General features: G+C 41.7%; 1 protein-coding gene across 1 annotated transcript in view; it reads left to right on the top strand.

The window, feature by feature from the left end:
• NECAB2 (N-terminal EF-hand calcium binding protein 2) overlaps positions 1–26,078 on the top strand; it is a 146,471-nt gene that overhangs the window by 44,030 nt on the left and 76,363 nt on the right. The window contains exon 3 of the mRNA XM_082232370.1: positions 2,677–2,785. Coding sequence (XP_082088496.1) covers positions 2,677–2,785 — 109 coding nt within the window. The remainder of the gene's footprint in view (positions 1–2,676; positions 2,786–26,078) is intronic.

Here is a 26,078-nt window from a genome sequence, read left to right as displayed (position 1 = left end):
TCAAATGCACCCACATTCCAGGGACACACACACGGTGATTTATGAAGATTAGTTGAGGAGAGGACATTATCACCCTCTGTCTGCTCATCAGTCTGAGGAGACACCCTACAATCAGTCTGAGGAGACACCCTGCAATCCTATCAAGTCATTTTGGCTGACTGTGTTAAAGGCAGCATTCAGGTGGAACATGGAAACTTGGTTAGGTGGCTGGGCAGGGAAAACCTGGCTCAGGAACAAACTGGCTGAGCCTCAGGCACTGGCTGCTTAAATGGGCGAGGGGTGGATCCAAGGGAAGCCCACTGTCAGCTCCATTGGCCCCACCCCCCAGCACAGCCCAAGCCCCAGCCTGCATCCCTATTTGCCAAAGCAGGGTGCAGGCCAGGATCCGGTTCCTGATAGGCGGAAGGGGCTTATGCCCCCTCCGCCAATCAGGAAGGGCACAGCCAGTTTGAATTCCCTCATTGGGGCCCCAGTGAAGCCTCCTCCATCCCTCAATGCCGCCACACGAAAGAAAGGGTGAGCGGGCTTAGGTCTCTGAAGGAACTGTTTATATGTTTATTAAATGTTTTTCTGCAAAGTCAGTAACATGCATGAAACAAGGTAACATTTTCTGAGTGAAAAACATGCCTTTGATCTGATTAAATAAATGATGTTCCTCATACACTGACATGAATAAATATTTCTAGGCAATCTATGAATCTTTGGTGATCACTCGTAGTTGAGTAAGATGGTCTTCCATAAACAGTTTTAACAATGAGTCCGTAATTCAGGGGATCCCCAAACTTTTTTCAAAGAGGGCCGGATTTGATGAAGCGAACATGTGTGAGGGCCGACCAAAGTTGAGCTTTTTTTAGGATTTTACCCCAGGACATATATTGCCATGTGGGGCAGATTAAATCGACTGGCGGGCCGGATTAGGCCCCCAAAACAGACTTTGGACATGCCTGCTGTAAGTGACTGCGGAGGCAATTCTGGATCCACACGTCCTTCCACAGTGAGGACATTGGATTCCGGGCAGGAGTTGATCACGGTCTGGATTTGCCAAGCGTGCCTTCCTCCTAGCACGTTTCTCCCTTTCGTCCTGAATTCGAGTGTCTTCAAAGCCCACGACACCTTTGCTAAAAGGCTGCTCTTCAACTGTTTCCCAGCCAGTGTTTCCCAGTTGTTGGTGTTTATACTACATTTTTTTAAAAAATGCCTTAAGACAGTCTTTAAATTTCTTTTGTTGACCACCAGCATTACACTTTCCATTTTTAAGTTCAGAATAGAGTAGTTGCTTTGGAAGACGATCATCAGGCATCCGCACAATATGACCAGTCCAATGAAGTTGATGTTGAAGAACCATTGCTTCAACACTAGAACTGACACACAGATGCACACACACACACACACACACACACACACACACATGCCTGCCTTCGCAATGCACTTTTAAAAACACAGGCATTGGTTGGATCAGTTCTATTTCTTTCGAATTATCTTGAACTGATGCAGACGGGAAACAGCTTTTAGGGTTTTCTCCATCCATTTCCTGACTTGCTTTTAAATGATCAGTGTTAAGTGTTGGTGATATTTCTGTACTGATGTTTTCAGAATAGCTATTGATGATGTTTTCTTTAAAAACTAAAGGACACATTACTTGCATGGCAGGGAGGGAATCTTTAATGCATTGATAAAGAAATGCATGTTGAATGGATTGGGACTGTGGTGAGGTAGAAGAGAGTTTAATGCTTTGTTTTCATGCTCAATGAAAATCCAATCTTACCTGCACAAAACTACCATTTCCCTGTGTCATATATGTAGCAGCAGCCATTGTTTGCTTCTGACATCGTCTAATGACTGTCCCTGTTTTCCATAAGGTAAAGAGGGTAAAGGTAAAGGATTATTGATTTGTTATTTTAGGTTGTATTTTTGCTTTAATGGATGTCATTTTTATAGTGTACACTGCTTAGAGATTTTTAAAATATTAAGCTGTTTAGAAATACTTTTAAATTAGATCAAATTACATGTGATGTCCAGTTATCTGTAGAAGCTCATTGCTCAGCATCTTGTCTTATGATGACTTGTAGCTGAATGTGTGAATTATTGCAATTGGCAAGCATTTCATTTCGCTTTAGAAGATGTTGAGTGGACTGTTGAGTGCTATAATGGGTGTCCTAGACATGCATTATCCATGCTGAGCTTTACAGGGGCCCACAAATTAGGAAAATCACACCCTTAATTTAGTGTTTCATCCAGATGGGATTCAGGAGTGGTCTGGAGGGTGGAGGAGATGATGATCAGTTGTCATGGATAGATCAGGAGGCAGTGATGGCTACCAGCTTGAATGACTTTAAAAGACGATGAGATAACTTAATGTCAATGGCTACTAGCAGCAATGGAGGCTATGCTCCATGGACTGTGGAGGCAATGCTCTGCCTCCATGGACAGAGGCAATATCCTTCTGAATACCAGTTGCTGGAAACCACAGGAAGGGAGGGAGCTCTTGTGCCTGGGTCCTACTTGCAGGTTAGCACCTGGGTTGCTACCCTTGGAACAGGATACTTTACCGGTTAAGTCATTGGCCTGATCCAGTAGGCTCCTCCTTATGGTCTTATTGGATGTGTTTCCCTCCTTAGGGTGTGTGTGTGTGTGTGTGTGTTTAACTTGCTTGTGATACCTTCTGTTTGCTTGCAGATGATGGAAAATTGTCCTTGGAGGAATTCCAGGCTTTCTTCTCCGATGGAACTCTTAACGAGGAAGAACTTGAAAAGCTTTTCCATACCATTGATTCAGACAACACCAAGTAAGTCTTTCTTTCACACACACAGACAATTCTTTAAGCCCTCTTAAGGATTCCTTTTGTTCACATTGGTTTTCTTCATGGGCTAATTGACCATGTGAACGATAGGAGAACAACTACCGTACCTGAAATTCTGTGTGCAAAGTTAGTGGATTGAGAAATCACTATTCTTATTCTTCGTCTTTGGCGGTCACTGGTAGCTGAGTAAGATTGTCTTTCATGAACATGGTCTTAACAGTGAGTCCGTAAGTGACTGTGGAGGCCAATTCACCAACCACTGGCCTGAAGGGAGCTATAATCCGAACATCTGGAGGCACCCGGTTGGCAGAGGCACACAACGGCAAGAACATCTTGCTGGACTCCCAATGTGTGTTATGGTATGTAGCATCCAACATATATATATATATATATATATATATATATATATATATATATATACACACACACACACACACACACACACACACACACACACACACATACACATTTCATGGAAATAAAACTCCAGATCAAAGGAAGTTGGCAGTTGTTAGAAGATTGTATTGTTTCCTGAGCCCCTGTTTCCCAAGCAGTAGGAGAAGGGGATGACAGAGGATGATATGGTTGGACAGTGTTCTTGAAGCTGCCAACACGAGTTTGACCAAACTGGGAGGCAGTAGAAGACAGGAGTGCCCAGCGTGCTCTGGTCAATGGGGCACAAAGAGTTGGACACGACTAAACGACTAAACAACAACAACACTGGATGTCACAGGCTCAGGCTGAGACAGTACTGAAGACTTTTAGTGTTGTGTCCTGGAAATGGATGCTTTTGCAATATCTTTCTTTTACAATTATACAGGTAGAGCAGATGGAAAGTAATCAGACGTATGGATGGGCAGTGATAGTTTTACAGCTGCACCAGTCCCCCCCCCAAAAAGCAATAAATATTTGTTGCTGCTTCCTGATTGTGCTGTAATAGTAACTTTTTGATGTGTACACCAAAATAAGAAGCTGAAGGAGTCCTGACATCTCTTTAGCATGCAGTTCTCCCACACATTTGCCTTTTCTTTTATAAAAGCTTTTGTCAGAAGCAAGAGAGATTTCTGTTGTTCTGATCAGTAATGTCAGCTGCAGGAATACTTGCTGAAGTTCTGTTTTATTGGAAAAGCCAATTATTCCTGCCTGGGTACGGAGTTGCTGTGTCGGCGTTCAAAGCACACCTCCATTTTTGCAATGTGGGAGTTTGCACTGGGTACATATTGCTTTGTGAAAGTAATATGGTGTTACGGTAAATTCTCTTGTGTTGTTAACAAAAACGGCTTTCATGGCTGGGTTGTTGTTGTTTTTAACTGCTTTAAAAATGAAAATTCTGCATCTTCCCTACAAGCACACACACACCTTTACTTGCTATGAGTAAATGTCATGGTGGTATGCGTGATTCTGCCCTAGATAAACAAAACCTTCTATTCTGCCTTGAATATCAATAAAGGCTGCTGGATTTTACATCCCTCTGGAGTTCAACTGCTTGGAGGAGGATGTGAAAAAGAGCCAAAGGGAAGCTTATGCTAGTGGAGTGCCTGAATTTTAAGAACTGGGTTGAATCTAGTGAAAGAAGAACAGGGGAAGGGGTAATGCCAAGGGACATGGCACAAGAACCAAAGGATAACTAGGGGGCATTTGTTTTTGTTATTTCAACTCTATTTCTATACGAGTGCTGAGCTGAAGAACCTTGTCTATATTTCATTTAATTTCATTTTTTGCATTTACATCCCACCCTGTTCTTCAAGGAGCTGAAGGTGGTATACATGCTTCTCCACCCCCCTCCTGACTGGTCACCCAGTCAAAAATTTGTGAGTGGGGATGTGAATCATGGTGCCCCAGGTCCTAGTCTCACGCTCTAACCACTACATATATGAAGCTTTCAGATACATGCCATTGTTGTTGTTGGCATCTTACTAAGTTCCTTCTGTCAAAAGCAAAGAGGCATTGAATCACCTTGCAAACCAGGGTGCATAAATTTCCCCGAGCAGAGTAGTGTATTTGGCCAGACCCACTGAGACCTGAAGAGAAATCTCATACCGTTTGGGGTAAACAAAGCTGCTAGTCCTTGGGAATTTGCTCTGCTCAGTGGAGCAAAGCTTTGGAGATGGGACAGGCAAGTTCAATAAAACAAAGACAGGAATAACAATGGCATTAGAGAATCCTAAAAAGAGAAATGTATGTATGTGTGTCTATATGAAGATAGATGATAAATGATGATGATGATGATGATAGATAGATAGATGATAGATGATAGATGATAGATGATAGATGATAGATGATAGATGATAGATAGATAGATATAGATATAGATATAGATATAGATATAGATATAGATATAGATAGAGATAGAGATAGAGATAGAGATAGAGATAGATATAGATATAGATATAGATATAGATATAGATATATAGATATAGATATAGATATAGATATAGATATAGATATAGATGATAGATCTATATATATAGTACATCACCCCAAGTAAATAACTATGTCATGTGTTCTTAAGGAATGCCTAAAATTTTAGTAATATGTCAGAAGGTTGTGATGAATAGATAGCTGACTGAATTCTCTGAACTAGCAGCCTCATAGGATTTAACAGTTTCAAGTGCTGCCATGCATGCAGGCTACAATCTGTCTTTTGAACTTGCAATTCTATCATTGGGACTCCTTAAAAACAAAACCACAAAACTGTGAACCCTCAGTTCAAAGCATAGTTGGTGCCTTCTACCTCCAAGTTAGTGCTCAGTTAGGGAAACTAGAAAAATGGTACAATGGTGATTGCCTTTTGATATTGCACCTCTACCAGAGTAGCCCAGCAAAGCTTCAGAGTCTTCTCCTTTTCCAGTTGTCAGCCTTTCCAGATTTGACGGTGAAGAAAAATCCTTGTCCACACAGTTCAGTATAAAGTGTTTTATTGCCTCAAGGCACAAGATAATTAAAACACATGATATACATAAAGTTAAGAGATGCTGCTGCATCATAAAGTATACTACAAAATATAGTAACTTGGTCTTAGAGTTTAAACTGAAGAGATCCAAATATACAGATCCAAGTTTGGAGGGAAAACCACTACCACAACAGTTCACCCAAATTGCTGAGTAAGAGCTGGAGACAATCCCTAGGTCACCTACCCACTCTTGGGGAATAAATATGGGAAGCACTATCAAAAGCTGTAAGTGACACTTTGAAAGCAACCAGTGGCCCTGACAAAATTGTTCCTTGACAATCTAACAAGATCAGTCATTAGAAAAAAAACATGATATCTCCTCACTGATCAGCTTCATCTATCCGAGGCTGTTTCAAAAATGACTTTTCTGCCCCACTGAGGCTTGCAAAATTAGCATCTTTCTACTTTGTTGCTCTTAGGAGTTGCTTTTTTTTTCCTTTTTTTTTACACACATGCACACACCACCCTGGGTGTAACACCAAAGTATGTTGAAAGGGCATTTTTTTCATCAGATCTGCTTCAAGCATAGCCTTGCTTTGTTAGACTTCACTCGTCAATGCCCAGGAGACAGTGCGTTCTAAACACATCAGGTAGCAGTTAGAATTCCTAGCTAGCAAATCCAAGACTATATTGTGTTAGGGTTCCCCAAACCACCTAGCACAGAAGTGGAAAAAATGGTAACCTACCAAGCTAACGAAGACAATCTGCCTGTCATATGCATAAGCACCCTCACTGGCTGAGGTGCAGCTGCAATGCTAGGTTCCCAGCAGGTGGCTCACTGTTTCTTACTGGGAGAGAGTGGGAGGCGGCAGGGAAGGGTGCGTGGTGCAAATGCAGCAGTTGAGCAAACCTGGTGCTAGTGTGTTCACACCGTGCTGAACTCCCCACCACCCTGCCTCTCCCCCTCTCTCATACTTGATGCATCCTGAAAAAATACATGAACTGAAACACAGCTAGCCATTTTTATAACCCATAAAAATACATTTATTTCCAAAATATGAGGGAGGGGAGAATCAAGGGTAGAGATCCCTTTTCCCTTATTTATTTCTTCACTTTGTTCTACATTTCCCCACATTGTTGCCTGTAGCAACATCCTCCGGCGTATCATCATCCAGTATATTTATCATTCTGATATCTCTGCCGCCTTGATTCATCCATAGCTATCGTCAACCTAAAAATAAAGCTGTTCAAGGAACACTTTCAGCGTCTCAGGTTCTGTGGAACATGCTCCCCCCTGCAGAAAAACGGAGAGGAAAGAAATTGCTACTCAGCATCCTAAATGAAGCCTGCTGATATACACTAGTCAGGCACACATTCCCTGGACAAATGAAGCTCCAAGCTATTAAGCGATCTAATTTGTAGGAAGCCATCTGAGATGTTTCAGAATCGCATGTTAGCCAGAGGTGAACCCAGATAATATTGACAATCCCCCTTTTTTTCCAAATGCAGAGCGGGCGAAACAAAATTGGAAGCGACTTGAAATAGAGACATCAGTTTAAAGAAAATTGGGGCAGCTGTGTTGCCTGCCTTGCGCTAGCATTTTTTATTTTTTTTGGTCTACATAAAAAAATAATGAGAATGTGTGTGCAGCTACAGAAATGAAATATAAATTCTGAATCAGAGAAGCCCTAGTTCTTCTAAGAGGCCAGGTATTCATTTACAAGGCCCTTAACAACTTGAGTCCATGATAGCTTGAGGACTGCATGATATCTTATAACTCTGCCCTATCAATGTGGTCCACAGGAGACTCACTCTTAGTGGTCCTCCATGATTCAGACACATGGCTTGTATCAAACTGCAGCTGTGTGTTCAGTTTTGTAGGTCACACACACACACACACACACACACACCTCAATTGCGCTTCCAGTGCATGGTGAAGACTTTTTAAAAAATGTCAACAGGCATTTAAAGAGAGGTGTGCCCCCCCCGGCCACAAATTTATAGTTGCTTTTAATTGTTTGAATGCTATATTCCTTTTGTATCCCAACTGTACACTGTTTAGAAACTATTAAGCAGTGTATAAAGCATTTAAAATTAGCACATTAGACTGAGACCTGCCGCTAGGGACCAAGGGCCAAATCCTTTGAGAGCCCCATACACCTCTGGCCGTCAATTACCGTATTTTTCGCCCCATAGGACGCACCGCCGTATAGGATGCACCTAGTTTTTTTGGGGGGGGGAATAAAGAAAAAAAATTATTTCCCACCCAGGCACGGGGCTGTCGCGGGGGAAGCCCAAGCTTCCCCCGACCCCAGCCCCCAGAACAGCCTGCTACCCGCAAGCCTAGGGAGCCGCGCCGGTCTCCTCAGACTTGCGGACAGCTGTGCGAAGCCCGGGCGCGCTCTTCAGCGCACCCAAGGCTTAGAAATGCAGGCAACTCGGACTTCCGGTTCGGCGCCAGCGCTAATGGCTGCTCCCTCTCCGAGCTCCAGAGAGAGGACGGCTCTGCGAGTTCGGGTCTGACCCGCTACGGCAAGCGGGGGACCCCTAAAATCACAGGAACGGAGCCTGTGAACAAGGAGATTCGGTGGGCACCTGAAGCGCCCCCCTTTACCGCAGAAAGAGCCTTTTTAAAGGCTCCGGAACGACAACGGGGAGCGCGGTGCTGAGAATTGCTACCCAGCCCGCAGGGTGAAGCCGCGTCGCCATTAGTGGAGAGCGCCGATTCCTTCCTGAATAATTTGGACAAAAAAGACCCGTGAGTAAGATTGAACCTCTATTCGTGTCAAAACTACTTGAAATTAGGCTGAAAACGGGAAAGGCGAAAATTAAGGAAGTCTGCCTTCCCCCGACTGCATGACAATTAAAGCAACGAAAGTTACTAAGCTGCATCCGTATGGGATATTGTTTTTAACTGCTTGAATCCGACATCTGGACTTTGACTATCCCCTCTAGCTTGCAGGGCAGAGGGGAGGAAAAAGCGACTTTATAAGCTGCATGATCAATTTAAAGGAAAAGGAAATTCTCTGCAGCCTCCAACCTGGCACAAACTGCTTATAAAACAAAGGAACACTGAACTGACTCTAGATTCCTGTGAAAGTAACAAAGTGGAAGTCTTACTGCTTACTTGATACAAAGTTTGGGGACTCTGTGGCTACAATATATCAGGGAAGGCTGGGACTGTATCTATTGGGAAAGTGTTGCAATATACATATAGAAGCCTCCTGATATACTTGCTTTTTAAATACTCTTTGTCTTTGTTTGTGGACATTTTGATTTGCTCCCTCTAGAGGGTAAATTAAAAGTTGCTATACCTTGGGACAGTGGAATTTTCCTTTAGGAGAAGACTCCCGTGGGAAACGACCTTGGGATATGAGTGGCCCAGCAGACGAGATAAGCACGAGAGCCAAGACAAGGCAACATCAACAACAGCTACAGCAACAAAAGAAAAGAGGCTCGATCTCAGGCATAACCCCTACAGTGACAACAGGACAAGAAAAAGGTACAGCAGTCTCCATGGATGCAGTGTCGCAAGCCCTTCTTAAGATAAACCAATCTCTGGAGAATCTAACAAAGCAGACGGCAGAAAATACTAAGAAATTGACAGAGAATTCACAGAAATTGACAGATTTAACAACAAGACTTGACCTGAATACAGAATCTATAAACAGGCTTACGCAAGAAAATTCCGCCACACGTCAAATTGCGGAGGAAGCCAGAACTATTGCTGGAGAGACCCAAGAAAAATTAGAACCGATTGCCAGGAAGGTCTATGACCACGACGCAACTCTGGCATTGTGGGAACTACAAAGAAAAGAAAGGAATTTGAAATTACGATCAATTCCAGAGGACGAAGGAGATAATCTTACGGACTTCTTAACGCAAGAGTTTGCTGACGCCTGGGAAGATCTAGAGGAAGACGAATTTAAAATCACAACAGCATTTAGACTGGGCAAAAAACAGAACAGAAAGGCACCGAGAGACTGTTTGATTACCTTGAGATCGAAGGAGGAAAGAGACAAAATTTTAAGACTGCATTTTGAAAAAGCCTTACAAATCGGGAACTCACCGATACAGATCTTTAAAGATATTCCTAAACACATTCTGGACTTGAGAGCTTCTTATAAGGATTTGGTCTACCTGCTGAAGAAGAACACCATTCTCTTCAGGTGGGAATTTCCACAGGGATTGTCTTTTGATTACAGGGGGAAGAAGGTGAAAATAAAGACGATACAGGATAAAGACAGGTTCCTGCAAAGAAATCAAGAAGACTTACAGAAAGGAACTGTAGACCCAATTGCTGAGCAAAAGAGTGTAATAGACATCTTGAACCTCTCGTTTGGACAGAACCTTCCACCACCAACAGAGGAGGAACAACAATTGGGAGCTGTTGGAGGAATACCAGAAAAATAACAAGATGGCCCTGCAATTCTTTAGTTGGAATTGTAATGGGATGAACATGCCTTTGAAGAGACGACAAGTATTCCATATTTTGTACAGAGAACAACTGGACTTGATTTGCTTACAGGAAACTCATATAACTAGAGCTCACAGGAGACTGCTTATAAATAAAAGATTGGGACAAGAATTTATTTCGTCGGACAAAGTGAAAAAAAGAGGAGTTGTGATTTATGTAAAAGAGAAGTGGGCCCCAAAAATGATGTTCAAGGATGAACAAGGAAGATATTTAGCGGTGGAGATACAGGTACAAGGAGAAAATTTTTTGATAATTGGGATCTATGCACCAAATGAAGGTAAAGCAGAATTCTTCAAAAAACTTCATGAAACCTTGATGGACTATTTGGAATATAATATGATAATTATGGGAGATATGAATGGCGTACTCTCTACAAACATGGACAAGACACAAAGACTGACACTTACTAAAGAAGGGAGACTCCCGAAGACCTTCTTTGAAATGACTGAAAATATGGACTTAATAGACATCTGGAGAACAAGGAACCCTCTTGAAAGAGAGGGAACCTTTTTCTCCCAAGCAAAGATGACCTGGACCAGAATCGACCAAATATGGGTTACTAGTGGAATGGCTCCGAAGATTAAGAAGGTAGAAATCTGCCCAAAAACCTGCTCCGACCATAACGCCGTGAAGATGGAAATGAAATTTACAACAACTGGTCAGTTTAGATGGAGAATGAATGACACCCTGTTTCGAGATAGAGAGATCCACAAGAAGGCCCAAAAAACTCTAAAGGACTATTTTGAAATTAATCTAAAGGGCGATGTGGAAAAAAGAGTGATCTGGGACGCAAGTAAAGCTGTGATGCGAGGATTTTTGATTCAACAAAACTCAATAAAGAAGAGAAAGCAGAATGAGAAAAAGGAAAAACTTTTGGAAAAGATAAAAGAAGGAGAGAAAAAATTAAGATCAAAACCAAAGTCCCAGGAGATTTTAAGGGAGATTAAGTTATATCAAACACAATATATGGAATTGATGAACCAAGAGATAGAGTGGAAAATAAAGCAAATGAAACAAAAGACATTTGAGTCGGCAGACAAATGTGGTAAACTTTTGGCATGGCAACTAAAGAAAAGACAGAAATTAAATACAGTTACAAGTTTAGAAGTGGATGGAAAGACTATATCTAAACCCAACGAGATAAGAAATTGTTTTGTGAGCTATTTTAAAAAACTTTATTCTCAAGGACTACAAAATGAAGAGGACATAGATAAATTCCTTAATAAATTTGGATTACAGAAAATCTCTCATCAAAGCAAGATGGATCTAAACCAGAGAATTACAGAACAAGAGATAGAGGGTGCCATTCAGGACATGCAATTGGGCAAATCTCCAGGGCCAGACGGACTGACTTCCAGATATTACAAATCTTTAAAGGAATGGCTGATACAACCGTTAAAGGACGTCTGTAACGAGATCTTAGAGGGAAAAAGGGCACCCGAATCGTGGAAAGAAGCATATATTTCACTCATACCAAAGACAGAGACTGAAAAGACTCAACTGAAGAACTACCGCCCAATTTCGTTACTCAATGTGGATTACAAAATTTTTGCAGACATTTTAGCAAAAAGATTCAAAAGAGTACTGATGGAGAAGATTCACAGAGACCAAGCAGGCTTTCTCCCAAAGAGACACCTCTCAGACAATGTTAGGAATATAATAGACATTTTGGAAAAGTTAGAGGTGAACATAAATACTAAGGTAGTTTTGATATTTGTGGATGCGGAGAAAGCCTTTGACAATATTTCTTGGAGTTTTATGAAAAAGAATCTTCATGGGATGGGGGTAGGACAAGGATTTGAGAATGGTATGGGTGCAATATATTCCGAACAAAAAGCTAAGTTGATTGTAAACAATGTAATAACTGAGGAACTTAAGATAGAAAAAGGAACACGACAGGGGTGCCCAATTTCTCCATTGCTTTTTATTTCGGTCCTGGAGGTGTTGCTGAACATGATTAGAGAGGACCAGCAAGTTAAAGGTGTAAAGGTCGGAGCCAAACATTATAAGTTAAGAGCGTTTGCAGATGACTTGGTATTGACCTTGCAAGAGCCAAACACTAGTACAAAAAGAGTGTTGGAAATAATCCAACAATTTGGACAGGTAGCTGGATTTAAATTGAATAAACAAAAAACTAAAGTCTTAGGGAAAAATCTAACAGACATGGAGAAGAATAAGTTTCAAGAAGAGACAGGTTTGATGGTGGTTAAGAAGGTGAAATATCTAGGGGTTAATTTAACATCTAAAAACTTGAATTTGTATAAGGATAACTATGAAAAATGTTGGTCAGAAATTAAAAAAGATCTAGAAATATGGTCAAATTTGAGATTGTCAATGTTAGGCCGAATTGCAGTGATTAAGATGAATGTATTGCCTAGAATGTTATTCTTATTTCAAACTTTGCAGATTATTGACAAGATGGACTGTTTCAAGAGGTGGCAGAAAGACATTGCGAAATTTGTCTGGCAGGGCAAAAAGCCCAGAATAAAATATAAAATACTAACAGATGCAAAAGAAAGAGGGGGATTTGCCCTGCCGGACTTAAAATTGTACTATGAAGCAGCAGCATTCTGCTGGCTGAAAGAATGGATGCTCCTCGAGAATACAGATATCTTGGACTTAGAAGGTTTCAATAATGCATTTGGTTGGCATGCATATCTATGGTATGACAAAATTAAAGTGCATAGTGCCTTTAAAAATCATATTGTTAGGAAAGCGCTCTTTAATGTTTGGATGAGATATAAAGATCTGTTGGAAAACAAAACCCCTAGATGGTTGTCACCTTTAGAGGCTAAGGCACACAAGAAAGTCAATATGGAGGTCGGATGGCCAAAGTATTGTGAGATTTTAGAACAGGATGGAGAGAAATTGAAATTAAAGAGCCATGAAAAACTAAAACCCAAAGTACAAGATTGGCTCCACTATTATCAAATAATGGAGGTTTTTAAACAAGACAGGAAAATTGGCTTCCAGGTGGAAAAATCAAAACTTGAGACAGAACTGTTAGAACCCAATACTAAAAATTTGTCAAGAATGTATAACCTGCTGTTGAAATGGAATACACAAGATGAAACAGTTAAATCAGCTATGATTAAGTGGGCACAGGACATTGGTCATAATATTATGTCTGCTGACTGGGAAAGGTTGTGGAACACCGGTATTAAATTTACGGCATGTAATGCCTTAAAGGAAAACGTGATGAAAATGATCTATAGGTGGTACATGACCCCAGTTAAGCTAGCAAAAATTTACCATTTGCCTGATAACAAATGTTGGAAATGTAAGGAAACTGAAGGTACTTTTTATCATCTTTGGTGGACATGCCCGAAGATTAAGGCTTTCTGGGAAATGATATATAATGAAATGAAAAAGGTATTTAAATATACCTTCCTTAAGAAACCAGAGGCCTTTCTCTTGGGCATTGTCGGCCAATTGGTGCCAAAGAAGGATAGAACTTTTTTCATGTATGCAACAACAGCAGCAAGAATACTGATCGCAAAGTATTGGAAGACACAAGATCTACCCACCTTGGAAGAATGGCAGATGAAAGTGATTGACTATATGACATTGGCGGAAATGACGAGCAGAATCCGTGACCAGGGAAAGGAGACTGCGGAAGAAGACTGGAAGAAATTTAAGATTTACCTTAAGGACTATTATAAACTTGATGAATCTTAGAATGTCGAGATTTTACAGAGAGAAAGGGTTGCAGCAATATAAGATTAGATTAAGAAAGGACTATGATGAATTAGGACGGGAAAAAACATTTATAAGTTGCTATAAAAATTTGGACATGAGGATGCAGAAAGGGGAGGTATGGGGAAGTCCGAGGAAAGAAGTTTATGAAAGGACATTATGAAATTATACTTGTTTGTCTTTTGTTTTTTTTTAATGTTTGTTTGTTATAAAAACTTTTGTAAAACCAATAAAAATCTTTTTTTTTAAAAAAAAAAGAAATGCAGGCAACTCTGCACAACCCTCCGGAGCCGGCGCAGCTTGGCGCTGGGCTCCCGAAGGTCACGCAGAGCTGCAATGACCCTGGGAGGGCAGGCAGCTCTGTGCGACCCTCCGGAGGCCGACGCGGCTTCGTGCTGGCTCCGGAGGGTCGCACAGAGCTTCCTGAAGCCTGGAGAGTGAGAGCCTCTCGCTCTCCAGGCTTCAGCGAAAGCCTCTATTCACCCCATATGACGCACCCACATTTCCCCTTCATTTTTGGAGGGGGAAAAGTGCATCCTATAGGGCGAAAAATACGGTAATAGGTGAGGCATGATTGCTGTAACAAAGAGATTTTCATAGAATCATAGAATCATAGACTCATTGGAAGAGTTGGAAGAGACCACAAGGGCCATCGAGTCCAACCCCCTGCCAAGCAGGAAACACCATCAGAGCACTCCTGACATATGGTTGTCAAGCCTCTGCTTAAAGACCTCCAAAGTAGGAGACTCCACCACACTCCTTGGCCGCAAATCCCACTGTCAAACAGCTCTTACTGTCAGGAAGTTCTTCCTAATGTTTAGGTGGAATCTTCTTTCTTGTAGTTTGGATCCATTGCTCCGTGTCCGCTTCTCTGGAGCAGCAGAAAACAACCTTTCTCCCTCCTCTATATGATATCCTTTTATATATTTGAACATGGCTATCATATCACCCCTTAACCTCCTCTTCTCCAGGCTAAACATGCCCAGCTCCCTTAGCCATTCCTCATAAGGCATCGTTTCCAGGCCTTTGACCATTTTGGTTGCCCTCCTCTGGACACGTTCCAGTTTGTCAGTGTCCTTCTTGAACTGTGGTGCCCAGAACTGGACACAGTACTCCAGGTGAGGTCTGACCAGAGCAGAATACAGTGGCACTATTCCTTCCCTTGATCTAGATGCTATACTCCTATTGATGCAGCCCAGAATTTTCTGGCAGACAGCTTGGAGAATGAGCTCAGCAGCCACCATCATATTCATTGAAGCATGGACGGGGGTTGCCTAGCCCCCAAGTTCCATTAACTGGTAACTTCAAGACTCCATTACTGCAACATGCCATGGGGCTGCCCAGGGATGGGGAAGAAATCTGATTCTGTTCCTCTTTAAAGCTGAAACTACCGAATTTGCACTTCTGAAGCAATCCACAACTGAAACACAGCCTTCCTTTCACATTCATTCTTCTCAGAAATTTGCAATGCAGTTCTCCAGCCAAGGAAATACATTAGGGAAAATAAAATGCAAAGGTGCATTGTACCATTTGCAAAATGTGTATATTATGGAAACTTCCATACAGAAATGTGCTTACTAGGAGAAATTCACACTAAAATGTTGATGGATGGCTCAGTAGCTCGTCTTCTGTCCTGTAAATGATGTCTGTGCTGAAGGAGCTGCGCTGGCTGACAATTTGCTACTGAGCCAACTTTTAAGTTGTTAACTTTTGATATATAAAGTCTTAAATAACTCAGGACCAGGTTGTCTGAGGGACCACTTTCTCCCAGGTCACAGCAGTCTGCAGGTGGGACCCTCCTGGCTATACCATGACCTATGGAGGTCCATTCTGGGGTAGGGCAGGGAGTGTTTGGGCAGTGCCTTCTTGTTGTGATACCTACCATGCTGAGTGCTCTCCCCATTGAATGAACACCTACTATGGGCATCTTCCCTTACCCGAGAGCCAGTGTGGTGTAGTGGTTAAGAGCGGTAGTCACGTAATCTGGGAAACCGGGTTCGCGTCTCCGCTCCTCCACATGCAGCTGCTGGGTGACCTTGGGCCAGTCACACTTCTCTGAAGTCTCTCAGCCCCACTCACCTCACAGAGTGTTTGTTGTGGGGGAGGAAGGGAAAGGAGAATGTTAGCCGCTTTGAGACTCCTGAAGGGGAGTGAAAGGCGGGATATCAAATCCAAACTCTTCTTCTTCTTCTTCTACCTGCTGAAAATTTACCTTTTTACCTAGGCTTTCTGTGACCCTTAGTATTACGAAGGTGGGTTCCTGATGTCCTTGGTCATTCTGAGGATTTTACTGATTTTATCAAAGCTTATTTTTAAGTGGGTATTGTTATGTTTTATGGTGTGAACCAGTGTTGCATTTTTTATGAAAATGAAAAGCAGCATAGAAATATTTTATTAAAATTACTAAAATAAAATAAAACTTATAACACTTTTATATTTTCCATCCCCCATTGGTCATGGTGGCTGGGGCTGATGAGAGTTGGAGTCTTGCTACACCTGGAAGGCCCCACATTGATTACCACTGCTTTAATTATTTCAGACATTCATTCTTTATTTGATGCTGCTATGAATAAATTCTCCCCACCCTTATTAAGCAAAGCTTGGGTCAAAGTCAATTTAACAAGTTAACTACAAATCTTTCTGACCCTTAATCCTTTAATAATCAATTTGCTTAGCTAATTATCACTTCCTGCATCTTGTGCTATACTTGAAAAAAAAATCGTTGAGCTAACTGTTTTTCATCAGCTAAACCAATTACTCTCATTGGGCATCAAATTAACTCGTTTCAAACTTCTGTATATCAAACAGTTGTTCTCATAGAAAAGGATAATTTATTCTTGAATGATTAATATGAAAATTACATCAGAAGTATCTACTGTAACTTGGTCTATAAGACTTCAATTCAATTCAAGCCCCGTTGAAGATGGTGGGGCTTACTTCTGAATAAACATGTATATGATTGCACTGTTCATTGTACCATTAGTTTAAAGCAGTCCCCCTTCCAATGTGGTGCCCTCCGGTTGTTTTAGACAACAATTCCCAACCAGCATTGCCCATTGGGAAGCCTGCACCTGGTGTCAGGTCAGTGTATGCTCTCCAAGGTGCTGAAAAGCTGCCTCTTTGCCCTGCCACCCTGGCTGGGAGCTGACAGTGTCTACTGGATTTGGCTGGTTTTGCCTTGCTCTGCCCCTGCTCTCCAGCATGTCACTGCTGTCCTACTATTGAGTGCCCCACCCTCATTCTGCCCTCTCCTGGGAACCTAAGCTGGAAGAACATAAGGAGCTTATACTGAGTTGGATCATTGATTGGTCCATCTAGCTCAGTAATGTCTACACTGACTGGCAGCAGCTCTCCTGGGTTTCAGGCAGGGGTCTCTCCCATTCCTATCTAGAAATTATAATGATTGAACCTGGGACTTCCTGCATGATGCTCCACTACTAAACTAGGACATATTTAGGGAAGTTTTTAATGTTTGATGTTTTATCGTGTTTTTAATATTCTGTTGGGAGTTTCCCAGTATGACTGGGGAGGCCCAGGCAGATGGGTGGGGTATAAGTAATATTTTATTTATTTATTTATTTTCCCTAAAACAGGACACTGGTTGCTTTACGATTGCCTAGCCAGCCTGACAGTTAAAGGGGGACTTTAGCACAATACTTTATTCCACGACTCTACAGTAGCTGTCAAAGGAATCTTCCCATCATTATCTGTAAAATACCATCTGAAATTCTTGAAGGCCACAATGAGTTAATCCCAAATTCTGGACTGTTTGGGTCCATTTTCTCATTTCAGAACCCTCCAAAGGCACAGTGTAGTTTGACCTTCAGCTTGATCGTAAGTGGAATTGATCTCCTGGGGGAAATATATCCTGCAAGGAGCGAAAAGCTGGCATACAAGCTGAATGCAGTTAAATATTTTTTATTGGCTTGCAAAGGAATGAACTCCTGATGCACCAAAAGGAAAAATCTATACTTCCAACCTAAGCTGAGAGATTCCATTTGCCTTCATTACACTCTGGTAGATTTAAACCAGGCTGAAATTCTTCATACAGAGAATACTATGAAGGCCAGCTAACCTCTAATACTTGTCAGTGCTGTTCCTACGCAAACTATCTGGATGATAAGCTTAATAAACAGTATGACTTCAAGGAATCTTGTGGCTCAGTGGCTTCTATTTCTGACTTGCCTCAAATGAGGTCAACTGCTTGCCCCAAATGAGGTTGTGCTATCCCTGAAGGAGCTGGTTCGCTGCCTGAGCTGCTTCTGGATCCAACTTGGTCACTGGAGACCCAAGTGGCCTTGGTGGCCAGGAGCACCTTTTATCAGCGGCAGCCATTTGTCAATCGGGGTAGGTTGACAGCAATAGACCAGAGATTGGTAACTTCAAGAATGAATTAAAGATGTACCTCTGATTACAGGGGCTTCAGGTTACATACGCTTCAGGTTACAGACTCCACTAACCCAGAAATATTACCTCGGGTTAAGAACTTTGCTTCAGGATGAGAACAGAAATCGTGCTCTGGCGGCGCGGCAGCAGTGGGAGGCCCCATTAGCTAAAGTGGTGCTTCAGGTTAAGAAGCACCCCGAGGTACCCCTGTACTGCAGTGCATACAATGTGAGACTTTCCCTGCATTTGATCCAGAAACTTCAGTTAGTGCAGAATGCTGCAGTACAAGTGCTGACAGGAGTGAGATCTTGTCAGCATATTGTACCCCTGCTCAGAGATCTGTCCTGGCTGCCAATTTGTTATTGGGCCAGATTCAAGGTGGTACTACTACAGTGGTACCTTGGTTCTCAAACTTAATCTGTTCCAGGAGTCTGTTTGACTCCCAAAATGGTTCGAAAACCAAGGCACAGCTTCCGATTGGCTGCTGGAGCTTCCTGCACTCAAGCGGAAGCCGCGTCGGACATTCAGCTTCTGAAAAACATACGCAAACCAGAACACTTACTTCCGGGTTTGCGGTAATCAGGAGCCAATTTGTTCAGGAGCCAAGCCGTTCAAGAAACAAGGTACCACTGTGCTATATAAAGCCTTCAGCAGCTTGGGACAACTTTACTAGCCCATATGTGCCCATTCAACTGCTTCAGTTGACGTGGCAACTGAAGTGGTACTTTACAACTGCCACCTAATAATAACGCTTCTGTACCTGCACAAAATTGATTGTGGTGCTCATTGTGGTGGAGGTACCAACTCTTAGGAACTCTCTTGTGTATTGATATTAGGCAGGTATCTCCACTGCATTATTTTCCACACCTGCTAAAAGCTATTTTTTGTTTCAGCAAGCTTACTCAGGACAGCTATTTCGGCATGTCATTTTGTAAGGTATAATTGTTTTTTAAATAGCTTATTTTATTGGCATTTAAACTTTATGTTCATTTGTTTTGGGTGTTTGTTTTTACTGGTATTTTTAATAAATCTTTTAGTTTGCCTTTGTAGACTGCTTAGAAGGCTTTCAGTCAAGGAAGGAGGATATAAATTTTGTTTTACAATATTTTGAGTCCTCAGATACGCCTTGGCCAGGTGTGTGGCACCTTTTATAGACCCTTCCAGTGCTTGGTTTGGCCAGTAGGTGGCGCAACAAATGTAAATGTTACCTTTGTCTGGTAGACTAGCTTTTACACATGCTAGCATGCATCCTTCATCCAGCAAGCATTATTAGGGCACATTCCAGCCGGGCAAAAACATTCAAGGGTGTGTGTGCAAAAGGGAAACTAGTGAGGGGTGAGGCCAGGCTAAGGAGCAGCTTGGTGGGAGTCCTGAGACCCAGAAAAAGAAAGATCTGGAGATCTAAGTTTGGCCCTGGGATCTGAGTTTTGCTACTCCCCACCCACCCTAGGTCAACGCTTCCCTCCCTCCCACCAGTCATGTATATTTAATAATGTGAAACGTTTTGTGCATTTCAAATGAAGAAAATGCAATTACTCTTGGTTTTGAATGATAGGGTTTGGGCTTTGAGATGGCCCTGAGGGCACAGAAACTATTTAAGGAAACCCTCGAGCAACTATTAACTGAGATTATAAAACTTCAATTTGCATTACACTTAGGAGAAGGAAAGGAGCAGATATAATGCTGTGCTGTGTGCCACGGACAGCCTGAGCAAACGAAAGTTGATGCAAGAGCAGATAACAGAGCGAACCTAAGCCTGTGGTGTATGATAACAGAACTGCCACTTCATAAGCCCAGCAGGTGGGAGATAGGGGAGAGGCTTTGCCCTCTCCCCCCCCCCCGCCACCCCCATCATGAATGGGAAGAAAAATCACCCTAGTGGAGGAACAAATTGGCTTTGGGTCCTTTGCCAGAGCTCATTTGTTAGATCAAACCAGAATGACTTCCTAGAACTAAGCTCCTCTGCTAGGCTGCTTAACAGCTGTGGCTCTGTTGCTGAAAGAGCTTTCTTACAAAAAGGTAAATGATAAATTACAAACAGAGCACACAGCAAACACACACCTGACACAGTTCTTTCATGTGACATGGTAATAGGTTACATCCCCCTCAAAGCCAAAGAGAGGAGTAGGTCCCCCAAATAAGGAAGACAAACAAACAAAAATCACAGGGGTCCCAAAAAGGGTGAAAACCGTGCCTAAAAATGATGTGTGAATATCAAAGAAAAAATTACCTATAGGTAGACAAAAGCTGTGGCTAAAGTTGTGTAAAAAAATAATGTTGCTACAGCTGTAACATACAGTCACCTCCTTTCATCTTTTGGAACTACCCCTTTATATTTGCCTTTTTATATTTTGAAACAACAAAATATAAGCAACGGAAACTTTTGTGGCAGAGCACAATTGATTATGTTCTTGTAGAAGAGCTATACCAGATGAACAATATTAGCATAGTTTTGAAAAATCAACCAAGAGCCTATAAACTGCCATCTGTGAGAAACTCTTCATTTGTGTTCTCAGGAAGTACAAAACTGGATGCAATCCAGGACAATTTAAGGTGTCTAGCACAAATGTTGCAACTGTTTCACAATATTGGCTACCACTTTTGCCTACAGATACATTTATTTTACATGTAGCTTTCTCTTGCTACTCATAAACTATTCTATACACAATTTTCATTGTTTTGGAGGTTTTTAACATACATTTCTGACTGCGATCAAATGGTGCACACAAAAATCACAGGTAGCTGGGTTTGCCCAAAAGGGGAATCCAAACATTCTCAGCCAGGCAATAATTTATTAAGGCCAATCAAAATAGTGTACTAGCTTTCAAATTCTCCAATCAACTTCTGATGAAAAGATTGGAGTAACTCAAAAGCTTGCTCACTCGTCTGTTACTATTTGATTGGTCCTAATGAAGATAATGCCTTGCTAGGGAATTTGGAATACAGTGGTACCTCAGTTTACATACACTTCAGGTTACAGACGCTTCAGGTTACAGACTCCGCTAACCCAGAAATAGTACCTCAGGTTAAGAACTTTGCTTCAGGATGAGAACAGAAATCGTGCTCCGGTGGCACGGCGGCAACAGGAGGCCCCATTAGCTAAAGTGGTGCTTCAGGTTAAGAACAGTTTCAGGTTAAGAACGGACCTCCGGAATGAATTAAGTACTTAACCCGAGGTACCACTATACTTTATTTAGTGAGCTTAAGCAATGTGTATCAAGGCATAATGGGGGACATAGTTTTATTTTTCACATTTTAGTCTGCCATCTTTAATAAAAATGGTGTGTGTCATCCAAACATTGATGAAGACCACCACTCTCTCCTTGTGAACTCTCATGCCAAATTTGGGGACAACATCTCAAGAGGAGGCCAAACCTATGTCAGAAAATATCCAAAGTCACACCTAAATGGCATTTCAGTCTGCCATCTTGATTCAAAATGGTGCCTGGAACCCTTGTACCAAGTTTGGTGACAATATCTCAAGAGACAAGCAAAGTCAAACAAAGGGTGAAGTCACACCAAAAGAATGTGTCAGTTATCCATCTTAATTCAAAATGGTGGACAGTGCCCACCACCCTCCTCTCAGGAATGACAATTTCTGAAGAGGTGGCTGAACTCATAGATAACAAATCGACAAGCAGGCAAGTAAAGCACTTTCCGAAATACTGTATATAGTAGATTGCTAACAATAAGGGTGTGTGTGGGTGTGGCAAGCCTTGTCTTTCGCCCAGTTATTCATCTCACTGTGCACTGTGGTGAAATTACATAACTTCTGCATTTAATTATGCAAATAAAATAAGTTATGTACTCACGTTGTCATTAAGTTATTCAACCCCATTCATTTCAATACAAAAGAAAAACAATACAAATGTGGGGGGGAGGGTTTGGGGGTGGTAATAATCCATTACACATCATTTACAGACTGTAAGCAACAATAACAATATCAATCATATTCATGAGATTAATTTCCATCCTGTTTCTGTTTTTGCTGGAATTTTCTGACATCCCTTACAGAAAGCAACAGTGGTGGAGGGGCTCTTTTGCACAGTGCAACCAGCTTCCTGCAACAGCAGCGGCTGCTGCAGTGAAGCTGCTGTTTTTTTTGGGGGGGTTGCAGTGAAAGCTTATTAGTTTCAGCTGATGCTGATCTGGTGATGATTGGCATTTTGAACAGCCCTGTGGGAACATAATCCATGTGAGATTCACACACATTAAAGAAGAGCCTTTGATGTGCTTTCCTCTTCTAAAATCTTTGTAGTTTTTTTGTTTTGTTTTTAATTGTCATTCTGTTCCCTTGGCTGCTTCTATCTATCATCTATCTATCTATCTATCATCTCTTTGCTTGCTTGTTTATTTATTTGCTTATTTGCTTCTTCCTTTGTTACCCATCAGTGTTAGAAGTTTTCAAATATTAATACAAAATGCTATTGAAGGGGGGAATGCAAATCAAAACAGTATAAAACAATAACATAAAACGAGAGTCAAATACTCAAACTACTTTAAAACCAGCAAAACAAAAATCCAGCACAGCTCAATTTTATGAATGAAAAGGCCTAGGAAAATATATTTATGGAGAACTTAAGTCTTGAAATGCTGGGGATCTTTTGGCCCTACTGCTGTTGCTGAATATGACTCCTGTCTTATGACTTCTTGACCATTGGCCATGCTTGGTGGGACTCGTGGTGTTTAGAATCTCAGCACTCTTAACACACTACAGTTCCCATGATTCTTTGGGGGGGAATATTGTGACTGTTTAAAGTGGCATCATAGTGCTTTAAATGTATGGTGTGAATGTGGCCATAGACACCAAATTTTTTGAACTTTGACAGTGCAATGTGTTGGGCAGGGGAGGGCATTTAAAACCCTATATGGCCTAGGACCCTCATACCTACGGTACCACCTCTCCTGGTATGCCACATGGAGGACCTTATGGTATTCAAATAAAAACATCTTGGAGATCCTGGGCCACAGGGAGGTTAGGCTGGCCTCAACCAGAGCCAGGGCCCCCATCTGGTGGAACGCTCTGTCACAAGAGACTAGCACCCTGCGGGACTTGACATCTTTCCGCAGGGCCTGCAAGACAGAGCTATCCCACCAGGCTTTTGGCCAAGGCACAGTCTGACCCCCTCCTTCTGTAATCCTCATAGAACTGTAGCCCAATGGTTGCCATTAATTTGACTCTGAATTGATTTTAGAATGAATTGATTTTAGAATGTATTTCAATTAATTGATTGTGATTTTATGTAAACTGTGTTATTTTTACTGTTGTTAGCTGCTCTGATCCCAGTTTTGGCTGGGGAGGACAGGATATAAAATTATTATTATTATTATTATTATTATTATTATTATTATTATATCTTTGAGAAACAGGAACTTTAATTTCACAATTTAATAGATGAAGTACGGTCCTGAGAGTATGTATCCTCAGAAGAAACATCAAGGTTCAGTCAGTGACCTTGGGGGATATATTTTTCCTTGCTGAGAAGCTACAAAACTCCAGAATTATGTAACAGTTGTTTTTAACAATGTGTTTTTCTAAAGGTCTTTATAATTCTCTCCATTAAATCACGGTTATGATTTCAGTAAATGCTTTAATTAGGTATGCTAACAGGAATGCTGATTAAACTCAAAGTGAATTTGTAGTCATGCTGAGTGCTAGCCTAATATGCACTTAATACACCTAATATACATTTATATATTAAACTTTAATGTTTAATGTTCCTTTTTTAAGGGTGCAGACCTATCTCTGAACCAAGAAGCTTTTTTCGATAGGGGTGCTTCATTGTGGAGTTTTTGCTCCTGTGTGGTTTTAAAGTCCCTGTTCATATGAGGTTCCTCAGTTTTTCTGGATGGGATCTCTTGTTTGGTCAGGAGAGCTCACAGCCCAAGTCTATAGACACTGGTTCAAATGGAACCTAGTATTCCTAGGAAGATGGCTGCCAGTTTGCCCCAAATATCTGAAAGATTTCCTCCTTCCCCACAGATCCTCCTGGATGTTAAGATTAGCAGAGTGAGCCCTCTTGGTTATTCCACCACCCTCGGAAACTCAGGGTGTGGTGGCCCAGAAGGAGACATTCTCTGTGGCAGCCTTTATCATGGAATTTTCTCCCCAGAGATGTGTAGGGCTTACTATACAGCTTTCAGCAAATGTTAAAGACATACTTCTTTACCCTGGCCTTTGACACCTGAGCAAGGTGTTTCCAGGGCATTCTTGCACATATGATCAATATACATACAGAAATTAGTGGTTCTATCCATCATAAAACCAAGTAGAAAAGTCCATTGCTTCATACAATTTGGTGATGTACACTAAACTGCAGGTGAAATTCTGTAACCAAAAGTCCAATTAATTAACTTGCATCTACATTCAATTACTCCTGCTCTTCAGAAAGTAGTGTTCTGTTTTCTGCCTACACTGTCTTCCTCATAAATTTGGTTAGGATTCTGATTAAGCAATTACTTGCTCCTGATGTGCTCTGAACTGTTCTCAGCTAAAGTAGGCTAGATTTTATTTAGGAAGTTTTGCACGTTTAGCATTTCGGTGGCATCAGCTTGAGAGTAACATGTGCTCATGGAAATTAACTCTCAGTAGTCCTGCAAAAAAATTCAGGCTTTGGGAAACCAGAACAGACTCGGGAGAGATTATTAAATATTAGCTAGATCCCAAAGACATGACTTTTACGCCATGAATGGTTGACCTTTTGGCCTGCCAGGTGTTGCTGGACTGCAACTTCCACCATTCCAGATCATAGTCATGCTGGTTGATGCTCATGAGAACTAGAGTCCAACTACGACTGAAAGGCTACAGGTTAGCCACCCCTGTTTTAAGCCAAAGTGTGTGTGGAGAATGAGACATATGGCTTGGAATTGATTCAGCAAGTGAGTGCTGTCAATCACATACTATCCTGGAAGCCTTATCAGGATGAAAACTATATTTTAAAAATGAGAAGAAAATCCAAAGGCGGGTGAGAATAGCCTTGCTGCTCAGCTAGCTGATAAGGAACATCTGCTAATCCAAAATCCAGTGCCAAGGGAAGCAGATTGTTGGCCTCATTCTGGGAAAAATATACCTTGAATTCAGTTTGAAACAGGACATACACAGGCCAGCTAAATATCTAGACTGGGACTGCAATTTCAATGAACCTTCTGTTCTCAGATTCTAATAGTTCAGTTTGGTCAGAAGATAGACCATAGTTCCCTGGATGTAGTGGACCATCTAAATCAAGGGCAAAGAACTTGTGGCCCACCAGATGTTACTAGACTCCACCTCCCATCACCTCTGGCCATTGCACATGCTGGCTGGGGCTGATGGGAGTTGGAGTCTAACATTAGCTGAAGGCCACCAGGTTGGACAAATCTACCCACAGAGTACTTGGGGAAGGCTGGCATGCATTTAAGACGAAAACAGAAAATTGGGAAGGTTATTATCCACTTTTATACTGGCTTGGTTGATTAAAAAAATTGGATTGTTTTAAACTTTGTGACTTGCATCTTGGAAACCAGGAGCGGTGAACAGGATCTGGCAAGCATGCTGAATCCCGAACTCGCCCACCCCATGTTGGCCACTATGGCAAGTGGGCAGGCTACCCACCTGTCAATCACCTGACATCACCATGATATCAGGTGACATAAACTAATTAGGAGTGCTCTCTACGTACGCATTAAATTCTTCCTTTCTTCTTTTACAAATGCAGCTTGAATGTTTTTCCTTTGCAGCCCAGCTTGAGTTCCAAGAGGGAGTGGGAGAAAACTTAAAGTTTCTCACATCTGACATCATATGTGACCTAGGGCTCAGGACCTAGGTTTGAATAAAACAGACTGTGGGC

The sequence above is a fragment of the Podarcis vaucheri genome (assembly GCF_965113315.1).
Source record: "Podarcis vaucheri genome assembly, chromosome: 7".
NCBI classification, from domain to species: Eukaryota; Metazoa; Chordata; class Lepidosauria; order Squamata; family Lacertidae; genus Podarcis; species Podarcis vaucheri.
The sequence above is the reverse complement of the archived record's forward strand: the minus strand, read 5'-3'. Positions and strand labels throughout refer to the sequence as shown.